Genomic DNA, 18337 nt, shown 5'->3' on the forward strand with positions numbered 1-18337 from the left:
TTGACAAATTTGATCCTCACAACCTCTCATTCACATCATTATTTCTACTTTACAGATTAGGAGGTTTTAAGACGTTAAGTAATTTCCCCAAGGTCACACAGCCTTGTGGGTGGGACCAAGGCTCAAGGTAGATTTTGGCTTCTGCATCTCAGTCTTGAAGTAGCTGGCTCTTACTTAACTCTGATAGTTTACAGTGTTTGAGCCTCGTCTTGGAAGCTATAGCCATCATTTTTACCCCCACTTTCCTCAGAGCTCTTTGCAGCTCTGGCATAAAGGTGTTCATCTATTCATCTTTCTCCAGCCTTTACAGCTTGTAAGCACAGCTTCCTTTTTTTCTCTACTATGGTGAGGTCTCATGCTAGAAGAATTGAGTATGCCTAAGGATAATGGGACATTTGCCTTTTACAGGATCGAAGGGTAATTCCTGCTCTTTTACTTTCAACTACTGCACTATAGTCCAGAGTGGAGTCCAAGATAGGAATCAAATCTGGTGGAGGGAACAGGATGGGATGGTTCCCTATGTCTTGGTAGGTTCTAGGGAACAGATTGTTAAAAACATTTGTAGCAATATTAGCCATCAACATTAGTGCCCTAGGGTCTCATATATACTGGCTTTTTTCATGTCTACTTCCATCTTGTTCAGTAAGAAATCTTGTAGTGAAGACATTGTTCCATTTAATCTCATTCATTCAGTGAATAACTATTGGGTGTATACTCTTTGGTATCCAGTGGTTTCTAGTCACAAGACAAAGACTCCACTTGGATGTGGAAGGATACTGAGAATAAACACATAAATAAACAAGATCTTAACAGGTAGTCCTATTGTTATAATGAAAACAAATTAGGATAATGTTATAATGAGGCCCAGGAGCACTTTGAATGGGATGTTTATGGGAACTTTTGCTGTCCCCCGAGAAGGCTGGTTCTCTGAAGCAGGTCTTTGCTGTGGCTTCTTACCCCCACAGGGCAACTGAGCTGCTATGATTAATCTAGTGGAGGGAAGACATGTGCTTCCCTTTGATGCTCTTATTTGATGGCTGTGAATCTGTAGTAAATATGAAATGATGACAACTTAAATATCATAATAGGAACAATGAAGACAGGGTGCAACAAGCAAAATGCTTGAGCATGAATATGAATTATTGGAAATCAAAAGACTGGCATCTGAATTTTATAATACGTATTTGTGCTGCTTGAATATTTAATTCTGGTACATTTCTTAAGGAAGGAGTTCACTTTCAAAACTAATAGTCCTTTGTCCTGTCCTAGTAAGAATAGATTTATTGTGATATTAGTCTCTCCTTAAAGAGGCACATCTGCTTCTTTGTTTCTTGCTGAGCATTAGGACTATGACTGTGTATATCAATGCCAGACAATATTTATTTGTGTTTGTTTTTCGTCTCCCCTGACTAGACCATAAGCTCCATAAGGGCAGGGACTTTGTTTTGCGTCATGTCATTTGCTCTGCACCTAGAGCAGTGCCTGACACAGAGTAGGAGCTCAATAAGTATTTGTTGAATGAGTAGTAAAAAAGACCCCACCTGCCTCCATGGATCTCATGGGGCCCCACTGAGGGTGGTAGAAATTCAGGGGAGGGGCTTCCCTGGTGGCACAGTGGTAAAGAATCAGCCTGCCAATGCAGGAGACACGAGCTCGAGCCCTGATCCAGGAAGATCCCACATGCCGTGGAACAACTAAGCCCACAAGCCACAACTACTGAGCCTGCGCTCTAGAGCCCGCGAACCGCAACTACTGAGCCTGTGTGCCACAACTACTGAGCCTGCGCTCTAGAGCCCGCGAACGACAACTACTGAGCCCGTGTGCCACAACTACTGAAACCCGCGTGCCTAGAGCCCATGCTCCTCAACAAGAGAAACCACTGCAATGAGAAGCCCGCGCACCACAATGAAGAGTAGCCCCCGCTCGCCGCAACTAGAGAAAGCCCACGCACAGCAGTGAAGACCCAACGCAGCCAAAATAAATAAATAAATTTTAAAATAAATAAGTAAAAATAAAATGAGCAGTACTGTGTCACAATAACTTTAACAAGAAAAGGAAAAATTCGGGAGACGATGTCTTCAACTATAATGTTTGGATTATGGGCACAGCTGTTGATGGAAAGAGACTTGCATTTGGGTTAGGATGACTTGAGTTGAATTTCAGCTTTGACATTATTAGCTGTGTGAATCTTTAACTTTTTTAACTTAAAAAATTTTTTTATTGAAGTATAGTTGATTTACAATGTTGTGTTAGTTTCAGATGTACAACAAAGTGATTCAGTTATATATGTGTGTGTGTATTTTATATATATATATATTTTCAGATTCTTTTCCATTACAGATTATTACAAGATATTGAATATAGTTCCCTGTGCCATACAGTAGGTCCTTATTGTTTATCTATTTTATGTATAATAGTGTATATATGTTAATCCCAAATTCCTAATTTGTCCCTCCCCACCTTTTCCCCTTTGGTAACCATAAGTCTTTTCTTTCTGTGTCTGTGAGTCTATTTCTGTTTTGTAAATAAGTTCATTTGTATCAATTTTTTTTTTAGATTCCACATGTAAGTGGTATCATGTATTTATTTTCCTCTGTCTGGCTTACTTCACGTAGCATGATAATCTCTAGGTCCATCCATGTTGCTGCAAATGGCATTATTTCATTCTTTTTTTATGGCTGAGTTATTTCCCATTGTATATATATACTACATCTTCTTTATCCATACCTCTGTTGATGGATATTTAGGTTTAGCTGTGTGAATCTTGTGAGAAATTACTTAACCTTGTTTCCTCAGCTGTGAAACAGAGTAACTTGTGAGGAGGGCAAATGAGCCAATGTATGTGAAAGGGCCAAGAACAATGCCAGGAGTGTTACAGTTTTTCAGTAAATATTGAGGACAAAAATATTCAGATAAAAATGGGAGATATAACCATAAAGGGCTAGGATTTAAACTGTAGAGGTGGGAATAAGAGATATCATCTGGGAAAACAGCAACAAAATTTGACAGACTGGATGGCAGAACTGAAAAGGAAAACGTGTGAAGAGGGCCAACGCTGCCATGACTTTCTTCCCAAACCACTGAAAAGGGCTGTGTACAGAGAACTCTCCTTTACAACCCCATCGAATTCTCAGGATCTGGAAGTAAGACAAATGTAGAAGCCTCCATAAGGAAATCCTGTGAAGCAAATTCATGAGTTAAAATAAGTCAGTTTAGCTAAGTTAGGGCAAACCAACCATGCTCTGTTAAAATATTGCCTCCAGGCTTCCCTGGTGGCTCAGTGGTTGAGAATCTGCCTGCTAATGCAGGGGACACGGGTTCGAGCCCTGGTCTGGGAAGATCCCACATGCCGCGGAGCAGCTGGGCCCGTGAGCCACAATTACTGAGCCTGCGTGTCTGGAGCCTGTGCTCCGCAACAAGAGAGGCCGCGATAGTGAGAGGCCACGATAGTGAGAGGCCCGCGCACAGCGATGAAGAGTGGCCCCCATTTGCCACAACTAGAGAAAGCCCTTGCACAGAAACGAAGACCCAACATAGCCATAAATTAAAAATAAATAAATAAATAAATAAATAAAAATTAAAAAAAGAGGAAAGCATTAAAAAAAAAAAAAAGAACCTAAAAAAAAAAAAAATAAAATAAAATAAAATATTGCCTCCTGTTACAATGGAATCTTTACCAGTAGTCCTTCAATTAAGTGTGAAATGATACATAGGAAGTCAGAAAGGTTACCAAGTTTTCCTGTTAGGTTATTAGACAAAAGATAGCAAAGTACTTTAGAAAGTTGATATTTCATTATTTTTAATTTAAGATTTTTCCTGTCTAATAACACTATTATCTGTTATAATCATTATGGTTTAGATACTATTTTGCTTTTATTTAAAAATGATTTTTATTTGATTTTAACGGATTTTAAAAAGAACCCATTGTTGAAATAAATTCTGTGTAACTCAGAAGTTTCTTAAGTTAATTTTACATTAAAAAAAATTCATATAAGAAACTAATTTCTAACTCCACATTACCTAATTCCAGAAGTAGACAACACAGAATTTATCATAATTTCCAAATGAACATAAGGAAAACTCTTAAAACAGACCCATCTTTCCTTCCTAATTACTGCATCTAGAAGTACTAGCAATGTGATATGAGTCGAGAAAGCCCCAGTTTGATCCAGAAACTATTGAGTCAGATTAAGAAAACAAAACAAAAAATCAATAACTTATCTTCTCAAATGCAAGCAGCATTTTATTTTTCATATTTAATTTTTTTTCTCAAATTGGGACCTATCTTGTAATCAGTGCATACTCTGAAAATTTGTTATTAAATCGTGCCTTATTAGTAGTGCTGTTTTAGAATTTAGGAGCTAATTAGAATAAATATTTCTGCTTCACCAGAAATCCATTGAATCAGGAAGCAATTTTGCTCTTCAGATCTGTTTCTAACTTCTCCTCCCCAAGTTCCCCAATTTAAAGTAACTATTATTTAAAAGACACATTATGATGTCTATAGGAACGCTATGGTTAATTACATCTATTGTATTTTTTATACATTCTTATATAGCAACCCTGACTTCTAATTTCTATTAGACTCAGTAGTAAATTCTCAGGGAAGAAAAACAAACATTCCACCCTTTTCTTTACCCTATGAAAACCAAGTTAGAGGGAGCAGCAACAATAAATGAGTCCATTTCCAAAAGTGCCCTTCCCTTTCCCCTCAGAGAAATGACTCTGCCTGGTGCCCAGCATGTAGCTGACTTATGAAAACTCATTTGCCCCTAGTGAGAATGTGCACAAATACAAAACTAGAGTTACATGGTTCATAGACAATGGAACATTATGGGAAAAAAGAATATTTGACATACAGGTTGAGACAGTAGGAATGATAGGAAATTTACACAGTTACTTGAATATAAAAGGCCTGAAATCAAGAGTCTTAAAGAGTAATTCCCTTTTATATTTGTTGGCTATTAGCAAATTCTCAGCTAAGTTTATTGAACCTTTCTGCCCAGATTCAAGTTTTTTGGTCATTCTGTGTTACATGCAATTATGATTCTGTCTTTGTAGTAATTTTTCTCTATCACTCGTTAAGTACCCTGTTTTGTTTTGTTTTTTAACATCTTTATTGGAGTACAATTGCTTTACAATGTTTTGTTAGTTTCTGCTGTATAACAAAGTGAATCAGCTATATGTATACATATGTCCCTATATCCCCTCCCTCTCGCGTCTCCCTCCCATCCTCCCTATTCCCACCCCTCTAGGTGGACACAAAGCACCGAGCTGATCTCCCTGTGCTATGCGGCTGCTTCCCACTAGCTATCTATTTTACATTTGGTAGTGTATATATGTCAACGCTTCTCTCTCAGTTTTTAACCCTTCTGCCAGTCCAGACCTTAGATATCTTTCAACCAGCAAATCAAGTTCTTCCTCTTCATTAAATCTTCCCTGATTGTTCACTCTACATTGAATTCTTGCTCTTTTGAATTCCTTTGGCATTTGCTCTGCTACTGACAGCTGCGGTATAGTGGGAAGAATGTTGTCCTAAGAGGTGGAAGACACATGTATCAGTCCCGCTTCTATTACTGACTGGGTGTCCGTCTGCAAATCACTTTTTAAAAAAATTAATTTATTTATTTATCTTTGGCTGCACAGGCTTTCTTTAGTGGCTGTGAGCGGGAGCTACTCTTCACTGTGGTGCGCGGGCTTATTGTGGTGGCTTCTCTTGTTGCAGAGCACGGGCTCTAGGCACACAGGCTTCAGTAGTTGCAGTGCGTGGGCTCAATAGTTGTGGCTCTCGGGCCCTAGAGCACGGGCTCAGTAGTTGTGGTGCATGGGCATAGTTGCTCTGCGGCATGTGGGATCTTCGTGGACCAGGGATTGAACCCGTGTCTCCTGCATTGGCAGGTGGATTCTTAACCACTGCGCCACCAGGGAAGTCCCTGCAAATCACTTTTTGTCTGTCTCCCTGGCTACCTATTTGTCTGCCCATCCCGTCCATCCATCCATCCATCATCTTTCTATCTACCTACATACCTATGAGAGCCTTAGTTTCTTAATTTATAATGAGAGATTATAATCCTGATAAGAGTGCTTTGGAAAACTTTAGAAAACCATTATATAAATATAAGACATTATTATTTTTGTCCATACCAATTATTTTGAGACATATTTTAAGGTTTCAGACTATTATTTTATCATTTTCTCTTTTCCCAAGGGAATTTGCTATTAGGAAATCTCTTTTGTGCAACTCACACAGCCATGAACATAGTATAGCCAACCAAAATATGATTTTCCTCATTATCATGTATTTTTCAAATGCTCTCTCAGTATTCAGTGTTTTCTTTGCCTCGGTGGGGTAAATGAGCCTTTTGGTCATCTCACCAAATATGGTTTATAATCAAGTGTATAAACCCCAAAGCTGATGACCCCTAAAGAAAATAATGCAATGTAAAATGAATGATAATGTGATCAGAATACATGGTATATTTTCTATGAATTTAAATACAGACTATGTGATATATCACTATATGCTTTTTAGCCTCTTCCTTTCATGGGCCATTAGGAATTATCTTCTTTAAGAACTGTTTCTAACATCATAACCCCCTTTGCATTAGCTTAAGGTGGCTCCAAATGGAAATTTCTCAGAAAACATAGGTTTGAAGATCTGGGATTTCCCCATAATAGCTGTGCACTCCTGGGCAGATGTCTTAGGGTTTCTGATATTGAATTTCCTCATGTGTAATGATATGATATCACTTTACTGGGTTGTGAAAATGAGATAATTCTGAACTAGGAGATCTGAGTACCTGTTGTGATGCCTGGCACAAGCTTGATTTGTAATAAATGTTTTCTTGATACTGAATTCTTCATGAATGATTTCATATTTTTGATGGAGATAAATTTACTCTTAGCTCCTCTAAGCAAGCTTTTCTGCTTATAGCACAATACATATAATTGTGTCATTTTGAAGTCCACTCTCTATACCTTCTTCCAGCCTCTAATGCTCCCCAAACTGAAATGCATTTTAACTTCCCTCCTAAAAGATTTGAGTGTCATACTTGTGAAACTTGCCCAAAACTCCCCACCTCGGCCCTCATGCAAAGCTGAATTCGTGTTTACGTCTATCTGTGTTCTATATACAGATTTTAATTTGGACTTTTCTTCTTCTCTGATTCTTTTATTTCCCATTTTGTATTATGAGTTTGATGAGGTCCAAAAAAATGTCGTGCCCTTAAGTTTTTGGCCAACCATGCAAATTTATGGCATGAAGGAGAAGGAAAGGCCATGGAGGTGGTAATGCTCAGGAGAGCCAGCTTGGAAGAAAATGAGGTCAGAGTCTCTGAGCTGACCCTAAACATGGGCAGGATTGGAAATCCTTGAATAATCGTGTATTTTTAAAAACAGGATCATGGTATACAAATTGTTTTGTGATTTGCAATTTTTATTTATTATAAGCATCATTCTATGTGATTAATAGTCTTCTAAAACATCTTTCATGTAGCTGAGCATTCTGTTGTTTGTTCCATAATATTTTAAACCAGTTCCCTTTGTTGAATGTTTAGGTGATTGCTATCTTTTAAAAAGTATAAATTGGGTAGGGATGAAGATCCCTGTAGATAAATCCATGTGCACAACCATGATTAATTCCTTATAAATTTTTAGAAATATTACAGTGTCAAAGGATATGCATGTTTAAAATATTTTTTTTGATACATATTGCCCTGCCCGGCTGTGATCCAGAATAGTGATTGCCCATTGGCTAGGTGTGAGAGTGTATTTTTCCACACATTTTCCCAGTATACAGATGCTATCCCTTTCTGAGTATTGGAAGCTTGATTTCATGACCACACACACACACACACACACACTTTTTTTTGCTTTCTTTTTAAAAAATTTATTTTTATACAATTTTTAAAGGTTACACTCCATTTATAGTTACTATAAAATATTGGTTATATTCCCCGTATTATACAATACAGATGTGGTGTGTATATATATACACCACATCTTTATTCATTCATCTGTTGATGGACACTTAGGTTGCTTCCATATCTTGGCAATTATAAATAATGCTGCTATGTATGTATGTACCTTATTGTATATCTGTAATCATTCTGACTTACAGAATATATTTTATTGTATGAACACATTAGTCTGTCATATAAAATGAGTTTATAAACATATAATTCTGATGTGTCTTTTCCTAAACATAATTGTCTTGCCTTCTCAGGTGCCTGCATGAACATCACTCACAGCCAGTGTCAGATGCTGCCCTACCACACCACGCTGACACCTCTCCTCTCTATTGTCAAAAACATGGAAATGGAGAAGTTCCTCAAGTTCTTCATGTACCTCCATCGCCTTGGTTGCTATCAACATATCATGCTTTTTGGCTGCAGCCTTGCCTTCCCCGAGTGCATCGGTGATGGTGATGACAGGTATTTTGGAACGAAAAGCATTCAGTGATAAGAGTCAGTGGTAGCAGAAGTGTCTGAGAAGAACAAAATCATCCCAAGCTACCCCCTTTTGTTTTGGTTGTTGTTAAAGGAAAAAAAAAATCCCAAACCAGTTGTAATCCTTTTGAAGTAGACATTTTTGGGAAATCTGGGATAATTTTATTTATGGGAAGAAATTATTCAGGCTGTTAGATGGAGGACATCAGCTGGGGTAGCCAATAGCTGTTTCGGTGAGGGTCCGGTAGAAGGCAGCACACTCCAAGGGCAATGGAAAAGAGTTTATTGAAGAGACGATTTATGGCGGTGTGGGCAAGGTTAAGAGAACAAGTAAGGATGAGAGGCACCAGGGTCTCATGTTAATGCGATGCAGTTCCACTACTCAAGACTTGAAAGAGACAAAGAGCCGGCAGACCTGGAAAAAGCTGTAGTTGTGGGCAGGGGGTCTCCCGACAAGCCAGGTGCTGTGACTCGAGACAGCGGGGCACAGCCACTGCCAGCCCTTCAGTCCTGCAGGGAGAGAGAAGAAGGAATAGGTGCCCTGACCTCACTCTCCTCCTGCCCTCTCTTCTGCCAGGGCTTCCTACCAACTGAACTCAACCACAACAATTGGGCAAGGGTGAGCAATTGATATGAGTGCAATAGATGAGATCCAAAATCTCATCCCAATATCATCAGTTCAGAAGTCCCAATCTCATCTGAATCAGGTACGGGTGAGATGCTGGGTGATTCTTACGGTCCACACTGGAACCCAGAGCAGGGTGAGGAGGGTGAAGGGTAGATGCAGAGCGACAAACAGAGACTGTCCAGCACAATATCGAATAGGATTAGAAAGAATTTTCTTTTTTGGGAGGGTGGGGGAGAACATGTGAGTCGGTGTACTTGTGTATGTGTCTTGTAAGCTCATTTCTTTTTTTTTTAATTGAGGTATAATTGACATGTAACATTATATTAGTCTCAGGTGTACAACCTAAAGATACAATGTATGTGTATGTTGTGAAGTGATCACTACAATAGGTCTAGTTAACATCCATCACCACACAGAGTTACAAATTTTTTTTCTTGTGATGAGAACTTTTGAGATCTGCTCTCTTAACTTCCAAATATACAATATGGTATTATTAACCATAGTCACCATGCTGTACATTACATCTCCATGACTTATTTATTTTATAACTAGAAGTTTGTACCTTTGAACGCATTCCCACCTTTTTGAAATAATACAATTTCAATATTATATTATATTGAAATAATGTAATTTTGATATTATATTATATTGAAGTAATAATTTTCAGTGAGAGTAAATCAATAAAAGTATGTTATGGAATATCTGAAATAGTGAGTATACAGTTTTTTAAATTTCAAAGCACTGTTAAGTACATAATCATATATAACATCAATTATTTTCTGAATTAAAATGTTAGAAAGTTTTCAGAGTAGTAATGAGAAAATGAATTGCATTTTTAAGAGCAGATAGGTTCCATGTTATTTGTACTAATTTAATGTACAAAGAAAGTTTTGAATAGACAAAGGTTTTTATTATTATTATTATTATTTTTTAAACATCTTTATTGGAGTATAATTGCTTTACAATGGTGTGTTAGTTTCTGCTTTATAACAAAGTGAATCAGTTATACATATACGTATATCCCCATATCTCCTCCCTGTTGCGTCTCCCTCCATCCCATCCTCCCTATCCCACCCCTGTACGTGGTCACAAAGCATCAAGCTGATCTCCCTGTGCTATGCGGCTGCTTCCCACTAGTTATCTATTTTACGTTTGGTAGCGTATATATGTCCATGCCCCTCTCTCACTTTGTCCCAGCTTACCCTTCCCCATCCCCATATCCTCAAGTCCATTCTCTAGTAAGTCTGCATCTTTATTCCCGTCTTGCCCCTAGGTTCTTCATGACCACTTTTTTTTTCTTTTAGATTCCATATATATGTGTTAGCATATGGTGTTTGTTTTTCTCTTTCTGACTTACTTCACTATCATCTCACACCAGTCAGAATGGCCATCATCAAAAAATCTGCAAACAATAAATGCTGGAGAGGGTGTGGAGAAAAGCGAACCCTCTTGCACTGTTGGTGGGAATGTAAATTGATACAGCCACTATGGAGAACAGTATGGAGGTTCCTTAAAAAACTAAAAATAGAACGACCATACGACCCAGCAATCCCACTATTGGGCATATACCCTGAGAAAACCATAATTCAAAAAGAGTCATGTACCAAAATGTTCATTGCAGCTCTATTTACAATAGCCAGGACATGGAAGCAACCTAACTGTCCATCAACAGATGAATGGATAAAGAAGATGTGGCACATATACACAATGGAATATTACTCAGCCATAAAAAGAAATGAAATTGAGTTATTTGTAGTGAGGTGGATGGACCTAGAGAAGGTTTTTATTATTTTAACTGGAAAAAACCTACATTGCCATAAAATAAAAACTGAGTAGAAAAGAAACAATAGATTCAGAATTGTAGAAGTAAGTATAGAAGCACCATTAACAGACACCACATTGAGGAAAATGTTTCCCCTGAAAGAATCATTTGCAGAGGGTACTTTCATGGTAAAGAGAGAAACTCTGTTAGATCTTTCCCAAGAGTCAAACTGTGGCATGGTAGTAGAGAGGCCCTTTATGTTCCTAGAACAGTGGCATTATAACGTGGTGATTGTCTTAGTTTTCTAGGCCGGCCATAACAAATTACTACAAGCTGGGTGGCTTAAATAGAAATTTATTCTCTCACAGTTCTAGAAGCTAGAAGTCCAAAGTCTGGTGGGGACTGTGCCAGGGGTCCTGGGGAGGGGCTCACTTCTTTTCTTTGCCAGTTTCCTTCCAGTGATTTCAGTCACTCTTGACTTGTGGCCACATCACTCCAGTCTCTGCCTCTATCTTCCCATGGCCTTCTTGTCTGTGTGTGTCTGCTCTTGTGAGGACACTTGTCACTGGATTTAGGGCCCATCCAGATAACCCAAGATGATCTCATCATCGCAAGGTCTTTAACTTAATTACATCCACAAAGACCATTTTTCCAAGTAAGGTCACATTCACACGTTCCCGAGGTTAGGACATGGATGTGTCTTTTGGGGGTCGCCATTCAATACACAGGCTCTGGAGCTGCGTGTCTCAGCCCATTCATCTGTAAAATGGAGATAATCATTGTGCTTTACAAAGTTCACGTGAGGATTAAATGACAGTGCGGGCTTTTTATGAAGAGCTCAGTAAATGTCAGCAATAGCTATCAGTGGATTGGAAAGGAGGGGCAGTACTAATGACATTGAGAGCACAGAGTATTTCTAACATATGCTAAATATTGAAGGATTCTGGAAAAAATGTAGGATACTATATGGATTAAAAGAAAATTAGGTAGAATACTTAAGGCTGCTGGAGTTGGATTCCATTTCTCCCTAATTTCAAACAATTTCACTTACATCTCTTTGCTTTAATTTCTCTATGGACTCAGGAGTGTGTATATATACTTATATAAATTTATATACTTATATAAAAGAGTTTCTCTCCTTACCATGAAAGTTCTCTCTTTACCATGAAATTTATATATACTTATATAAATTTCATATAAGACAATGAAAGAGAGTGTATTCAGCCTCCAGGGGACTCTTAACTCATTTTGATCATCCTTTTTCTGATAATTCAATCTCTACTCTCAGCTAAATCAGTTGTAAGATTCTAGTTAAGCTGCTCAGAGTCTTCAGGGTACTTTTAGGTAAAATTTGTTTTTCTCCTGACCTAGTTCATCCTGAGAAATGCTCTCATAGGAGAGTTTTCCATTTTCTGTTATAGTGGGTAATAATTTATAGTCAGTTTTCAGGTATCCTTCAGGGACTTGTCCTACATTTTATTACATTCATTATTATATTTAATTTTATGATTGTACTTTCAGACTAGTGCTTTCTGCTTTCATTTAGCATGTGCATGAGACCTGCAAGCTAAATTTAATAAGCAAAATAAGTTCAGAAAGGTAAAATGTATTGTAGAAAATAATTCTTATATTTTTACATATCAAACATTTTTTCTTATATTTCACTATTTTGGATCATTTGTTCTACTAATTTTCTCTACTACTCTACTATTCAAATAATAGAGAATTGCTTATATTCCATCCTAGAGAAAATAGGTACTTAATAACATTTAGAATTTACTTTAAAAAGATATAGTGGGATGTATAAGTAGTATGGTTTTTAACCTGTCCCTTTGAGACCTCAACTGTACTCAACTATATTATATAACAATGAACTTTAACAGTTTAATTAAACAGTTTCATTAACTGTTTCATTTATTAAAAAATAAGTGTGTATATCATGGACTATAATACAGGATAATTAAAGGATATCTTATAATACAGGATAATCCATAACTATATTGATTCAATGAAATATATCTCAAAGTATAGAGATTTGGCTGATAAACAATTTAGGTAGCCCTAAAAATATGTGGGTTAGAAGGAATAGCTTAAAAATATCAGCATGTAGGTAGAGAGAGATGAACAATTCCTAGGCCAGGAGAATAACAGATATTTCTGGATGACTTTTTGATACACTTAAAATCTCTGTGTTTGGAAGAGGAAGCAAACATTGCAGCCACATGCTTTTGATATGTAACTATCACCCTTTCCCACTGGGTTGAAATAATAGGTCTATGAATTTATCAAAGCTGAAGTGGGGTTAACTGGCCTGAGAGGTCCCGCCTTGGCTTTGCTTCTGGAAGGCACCCAGGAGATCTGACTGATATCATTACCCTACTCACATCCTCTAGTACTTTGCAGAGAAACTTTGCTCGTGAAATAAATCGTTAACATTTCAAAATGGATGTGTTTTCTATCGGTTTTATTCCTCTGGAGTGTTGATTTGCCCCTAGGTGCTTAGCAGATATTCTTAACATCTGTAGACATGAAATAAAAAATTCTTATCTAGTGCTTGCTTTGGCAGCATGTATACTAAATTGAAACAATACAGTGAAGATTAGCATGGTCCCAACGCAAGGATGACATGCAGATTTGTGAAGTGTTCCATATTTTTTGATTTTTGACTAAGATAACTCATATTAAACCATTTAGCACAATACCTGGATCGTCAAGTCCTGATCAAAGTTTAGCTAATGCATCTATTTTGGGGTCAATATTTCTCATGCCGGACCTAATTGAACTTGTCCCAAAAAAAGATGAGATATGTCAGGTTCTGCTATCCACATTTTAGTCAAGAAAATAGATAAATTATCTGAAAAAAAATTCTTTATCTAGCTAAATGACTAGAGATTAAAGATTATATGTCAAACCTGGGATCTACCGGACAGTTTTCTGTCATGTACTCAATCCCTATAGGATTGTGGAAGAGGTTGAGTGAGGTTCTTCAAATGAACTTCTTCAAAAGCACTATACTTTTCCCCAAATAAATATGTTCACTGGAGACTACAGAAATTAATCTGGTAAATGCAGAGAATGCAGTTGAAAGTTTGGGGGGCAGATGAAACCTGATTCAAACCACAGCTCTGCCAATTGCCAGTTATAAGACCTTGGGCACTTCAGTTGGCCTTCCTGACCTTCAGTTTCCTCATCTGTTTAATGAAAGTGATAATACCCACTTCATAGGGTTTGTTTGTGTGTATTAAACAGAATGATTTATACAGTGCTCATATATGCTCTGCACTCTCTAGCACACAGTAACTTCTCCATAAGTAGTATTGTTATAAATAATAAGTAAATTATTATTAAATATAAATAGTACTATTATTGATATGGTAGTCAAAGATGGTGTGTGAGTTTCTGGGAGGGTATAAACTTTATCACCTCTTTCAGAGATGCAAGATTTGCATATTTTTCTCATTCTTTTCATCTTCTAATCCATTTTCCACTTAGCTGTCAACATGATGATTTAAAAACACAATTAGCACTGCTGTACGTTATTACATGAAAGTTGTTAAAGAGAGTAGATCCTAAGAATTCTCATCACAAGGAAAAATATTTTTTTCTATTTCTTTAATTTTGTATCTCTATGAGATGATGGATATTTGCTAAACCTATTGTGGTCATCATTAGCTGTACATCCTAAACTTACACAGTGCTGTATGTCAGTTATGTCTAAATAAAACTGAAAGGGAAAAAAAATAAAAGCACAAATTAGATGATGTCATTCCCCTGCCTCTGCCCATTCAAGGGCTTTCCCTTAGACTTAGATTACAAGCTGAACTTCTTGCCATGGCTTTTGAAGCCTTCCTTGCTTCTCTGGTGTCATCAACCCTGCCACAGCTGCACTGACCTTTCTCAAAAATGCTCACCTTTCCCCAGCTTCCTTTTCACATGCTGCTCCCTTTGCCAGGATGGATCTATCCCCTTGAACTATGCCCTCTGTTCAAAAGACATCTCTGTGGAGAAATCTTCTCTGATCACCCTCGGTAGTTCTATTGTCTTTCACTGCAGCAAGGCTGTGTCCCTTTTTGCTTGTCTGTATGTTGTCTGTCTTACTTTATAAGCACCACAATGGCAGAGAACTTACTGACTTTGCACACTGTTGTATACCCAGTGTTCAGAGCAGTGCCCAGCACATAGTAGGTGCTCAATAAATATTTGTTGGAATAAATGGATCAATAAATAAACTCTTCCATTAAGGAGCTCCCCTAAATGTCTAGGTAAATGGGAGTTCAGAATCCATTGATAATGGTTGTGCATTGCTTTGTATAATTGATATGTTCCTGAAAACTCGTGCATAAATCAAATTCTATATATGTGTTAAATAATTACAATTTTAAATTGAGTTGAATGGTATTCCCAGAGATGATTTAACTTCCTTCTGAGTGAGCATCAATTGGCAGAACAACCAGCTAAAGTACATTAACTTGTTCTTGTTCATTTCTGTCAAAATCCTGGATCTAATAGATGAGGAAACACTAGATTGTTCCTGAGGATTGGCTTGGTGGTTCAGTGCTTTCTTTTTAATACTGACTCATATGCATCAGTTAAAAAGACTTTAGGTCAACTCTAGTTGAAAATCTTAGATGTAAGGTTCATGTACAGAGCAGAAACAGAACAGTGATAAACATGTTTAAAGAAAAATGACCAGGAGAGTGGTTCAGAATCTGTTCATGTGAAGAATAGTTGGGGGACCTGGAGATGTGAGGCCCTGAGGGTGCACAACGGCCACCCTCCAATCTCCTGGGCCACGACCGGAAGAGGGAGCACACTTTTTCTCTATGCTTCCACAGGGCAAAGATGGAACCAGGAACTGAAAGTCATAGAGAAGTAAATTCTAACTTAACTAAAGTGAGAACTTTATGGATACTACAGTTGTATATATATGGAAATGTTGTCTCAGGAAATGGTGAGTTGTTATCACTAGAGATATTTAAACTGACTGGTGAGAACTTAGTGGAGAAACTGTGACAAGGAGTCCAGCATCTTATGGTCAGTTAGTTTCCCATAGATTAAAGGGCAGGTTCACTCATGGCCCATGGCCCTGATTAAAGGAGCTCTAAAAACTTATGAAAAAAGAAGAAAATTAAATCTACCATAACTTTTCTCAGGGACACTTTTATATTTGCTTTGGGAATAATAGAGGATCCAGTTGGGGACCTTGGGGAGGGTTGTGTTGACACTCCCATGGATCCAGTAGCAGCAAGTAGTCTCCTAACTGCCTTCAGAAACGATGGGCCCAGTTATCTGCAGGACTTCTGTTTTGCCCAGTGGGGCTTGCAAGTAGGGACCCTGCCAGCCAAAGCCCTCTTTTTCTCTGTTGCAACTGTCAGGTTCTCACCTAAATAAATGTTAAACAAATATTTACATTGTGTCACCTTGGGGAAATGTCAGATTATCTGCTGGGAACACCTGTGTGCCTTGGGTGGCTTGGCTCTTGCTCAGAGTTGAAAGGTTCATGGTAGAAAATAGAATTTTTGACTGTAGGTATTAAGATCAGCTTGCTTTTCAGCCTGAATTCTGTGTTTTGCTCCTAAAATCAAGATTGGAATTCTGCTATGTTGCTATCTTCCATTCACCTTGTGTTCAGCTTTTAAGCTTTTGGTTTTGCTAAAACCCTGTCAGGTAAATAAAAGTTCTAGGCATACTTTTGTTTCAGCCACTGGAGAGGAAGAAAAAAAATGTTGACAGAAACAAGAGGTATTTAAAATTTCTTTTTCTGGAAGGCACAATTTGTTCATTTCTTATCAAGGTCCTAGGCTTCCTTTTTAGAAGCAGCAGAGTTCCCTAGAAAAATGACCCCATACTATAGTTACCATTATTTAAAGTTAGATTAAAATTTGCCTGTCATTTCAAATACACAGATGATATGGTTTTCCTGTTCCAACTCCATCTTATTACTAAAGATGGCCCGATTACTGAGATGGCCTCTAGGTGAACAATCAAGATGGCATCAAAGTTGATACAGGACTGATTTTTTCAAAAATATTTGCTGTACCAGAATTACAAAACCTCTTCCCCAGCATCCAATTTATTTTCAATATTTCTACTACTGCACACCACTATATTACTATACCACTTTGAGTTGAATTTTACTGATAATCTTTTAGTAAAAAGTATCAAATTTTTCTGCTTATAAAATTTACTGTATTTTTTTTTTAACATCTTTATTGGAGTATAATTGCTTGACAATGGTGTGTTAGTTTCTGCTTTATAACAAAGTGAATCAGCTATACATATACATATATCCCCATATCTCCTTGTGTCTCCCTCCCACCCTCCCTATCCCACCCCTCTAGGTGGTCACAAAGCACCGAGCTGATCTCCCTGTGCTATGTTGCTGCTTCCCACTAGCTGTCTATTTTACATTTGGTAGTGTACATATGTCCATGCTACTCTCTTACTTCGTCCCAGCTTCCCCTTCCCCTTCTCCGTGTCGTCAAGTTCATTCTCTACTTCTGCGTCTTTATTCCTGTCCTGCCCCTAGGTTCTTCAGAACCTTTTTCTTTTTTTTTTTAGATTCCATATATATATGTTAGTATACGGTACTTGTTTTTCTCTTTCTGACTTACTTCACTCTGTATGATAGACTCTAGGTCCATCCACCTCACTACAAATAACTCAATTTCGTTTCTTTTTATGGCTGAGTAATATTCCATTGTATATATGTGCCATACCTTCTTTATCCATTCATCTGTCGGTGGACACTTAGGTTGCTTCCATGTCCTGGCTACTGTAAATAGAGCTGCAGTGAACATTGTGGTACATGACTCTTTTTGAATTATGGTTTTCTCAGGGCATATGCCCAATAGTGGGATTGCTGGGTCATATGGTAGTTCTATTTTTAGTTTTTTAAGGAATCTCCGTACTGTTCTCCATAGTGGCTGTATCAATTTACATTCCCACCAACAGCGCAAGAGGGTTCCCTTTTCTCCACACCCTCTCCAGCATTTATTGTTTGTAGATTTTTTGATGATGGCCATTCTGACTGGTTTGAGGTGATACCTCACTGTAGTTTTGATTTTCATTTCTCTGATGATTAGTGATGTTGAGCATCCTTTCATGGGTTTGTTGGCAATCTGTATATCTTCTTTGGAGAAATGTCTATTTACGTCTTCTGAGCATTTTTGGATTGGGTTGTTTGTTGTTTTGATATTGAGCTGCATGAGCTGCTTGTAAATTTTGGAGATTAACCCTTTGTCAGTTGCTTCATTTGCAAATATTTTCTCCCATTCTGAGGGTTGTCTTTTCATCTTTTTATGGTTTCCTTTGCTGTGCAAAAGCTTTTAAGTTTCATTAGGTCCCACTTGTTTATTTTTGTTTTTATTTCCATTTCTCTAGGAGGTGGGTCAAAAAGGATCTTGCTGTGATTTATGTCATAGAGTGTTCTGCCTATGTTTTCCTATAAGAGTTTTATAGTGTCTGGCCTTACATTTAGGTCTTTAATCCATTTTGAGT

The 18337-nt window shown here is 37.6% G+C and overlaps 1 protein-coding gene and 1 non-coding gene across 5 annotated transcripts in view; both read left to right on the top strand.

Annotated features, from left to right (window-relative positions):
- Positions 1–18337, top strand: part of CORIN (corin, serine peptidase) — a 254697-nt gene that overhangs the window by 69312 nt on the left and 167048 nt on the right. For all 4 annotated transcript variants that reach the window (XM_036853182.1, XM_036853179.1, XM_036853181.1 and 1 more), the window contains exon 4: positions 8225–8432. In XM_036853182.1, the coding sequence (XP_036709077.1) occupies positions 8225–8432 (208 nt within the window). The remainder of the gene's footprint in view (positions 1–8224; positions 8433–18337) is intronic.
- LOC118896258 lies at positions 13388–13493 on the top strand. The gene has a single exon (XR_005020164.1). It is a non-coding gene; the product is annotated as a U6 spliceosomal RNA (small nuclear RNA).

This window comes from Balaenoptera musculus, chromosome 5 (assembly GCF_009873245.2).
Source record: "Balaenoptera musculus isolate JJ_BM4_2016_0621 chromosome 5, mBalMus1.pri.v3, whole genome shotgun sequence".
Classification (NCBI taxonomy): domain Eukaryota; kingdom Metazoa; phylum Chordata; class Mammalia; order Artiodactyla; family Balaenopteridae; genus Balaenoptera; species Balaenoptera musculus.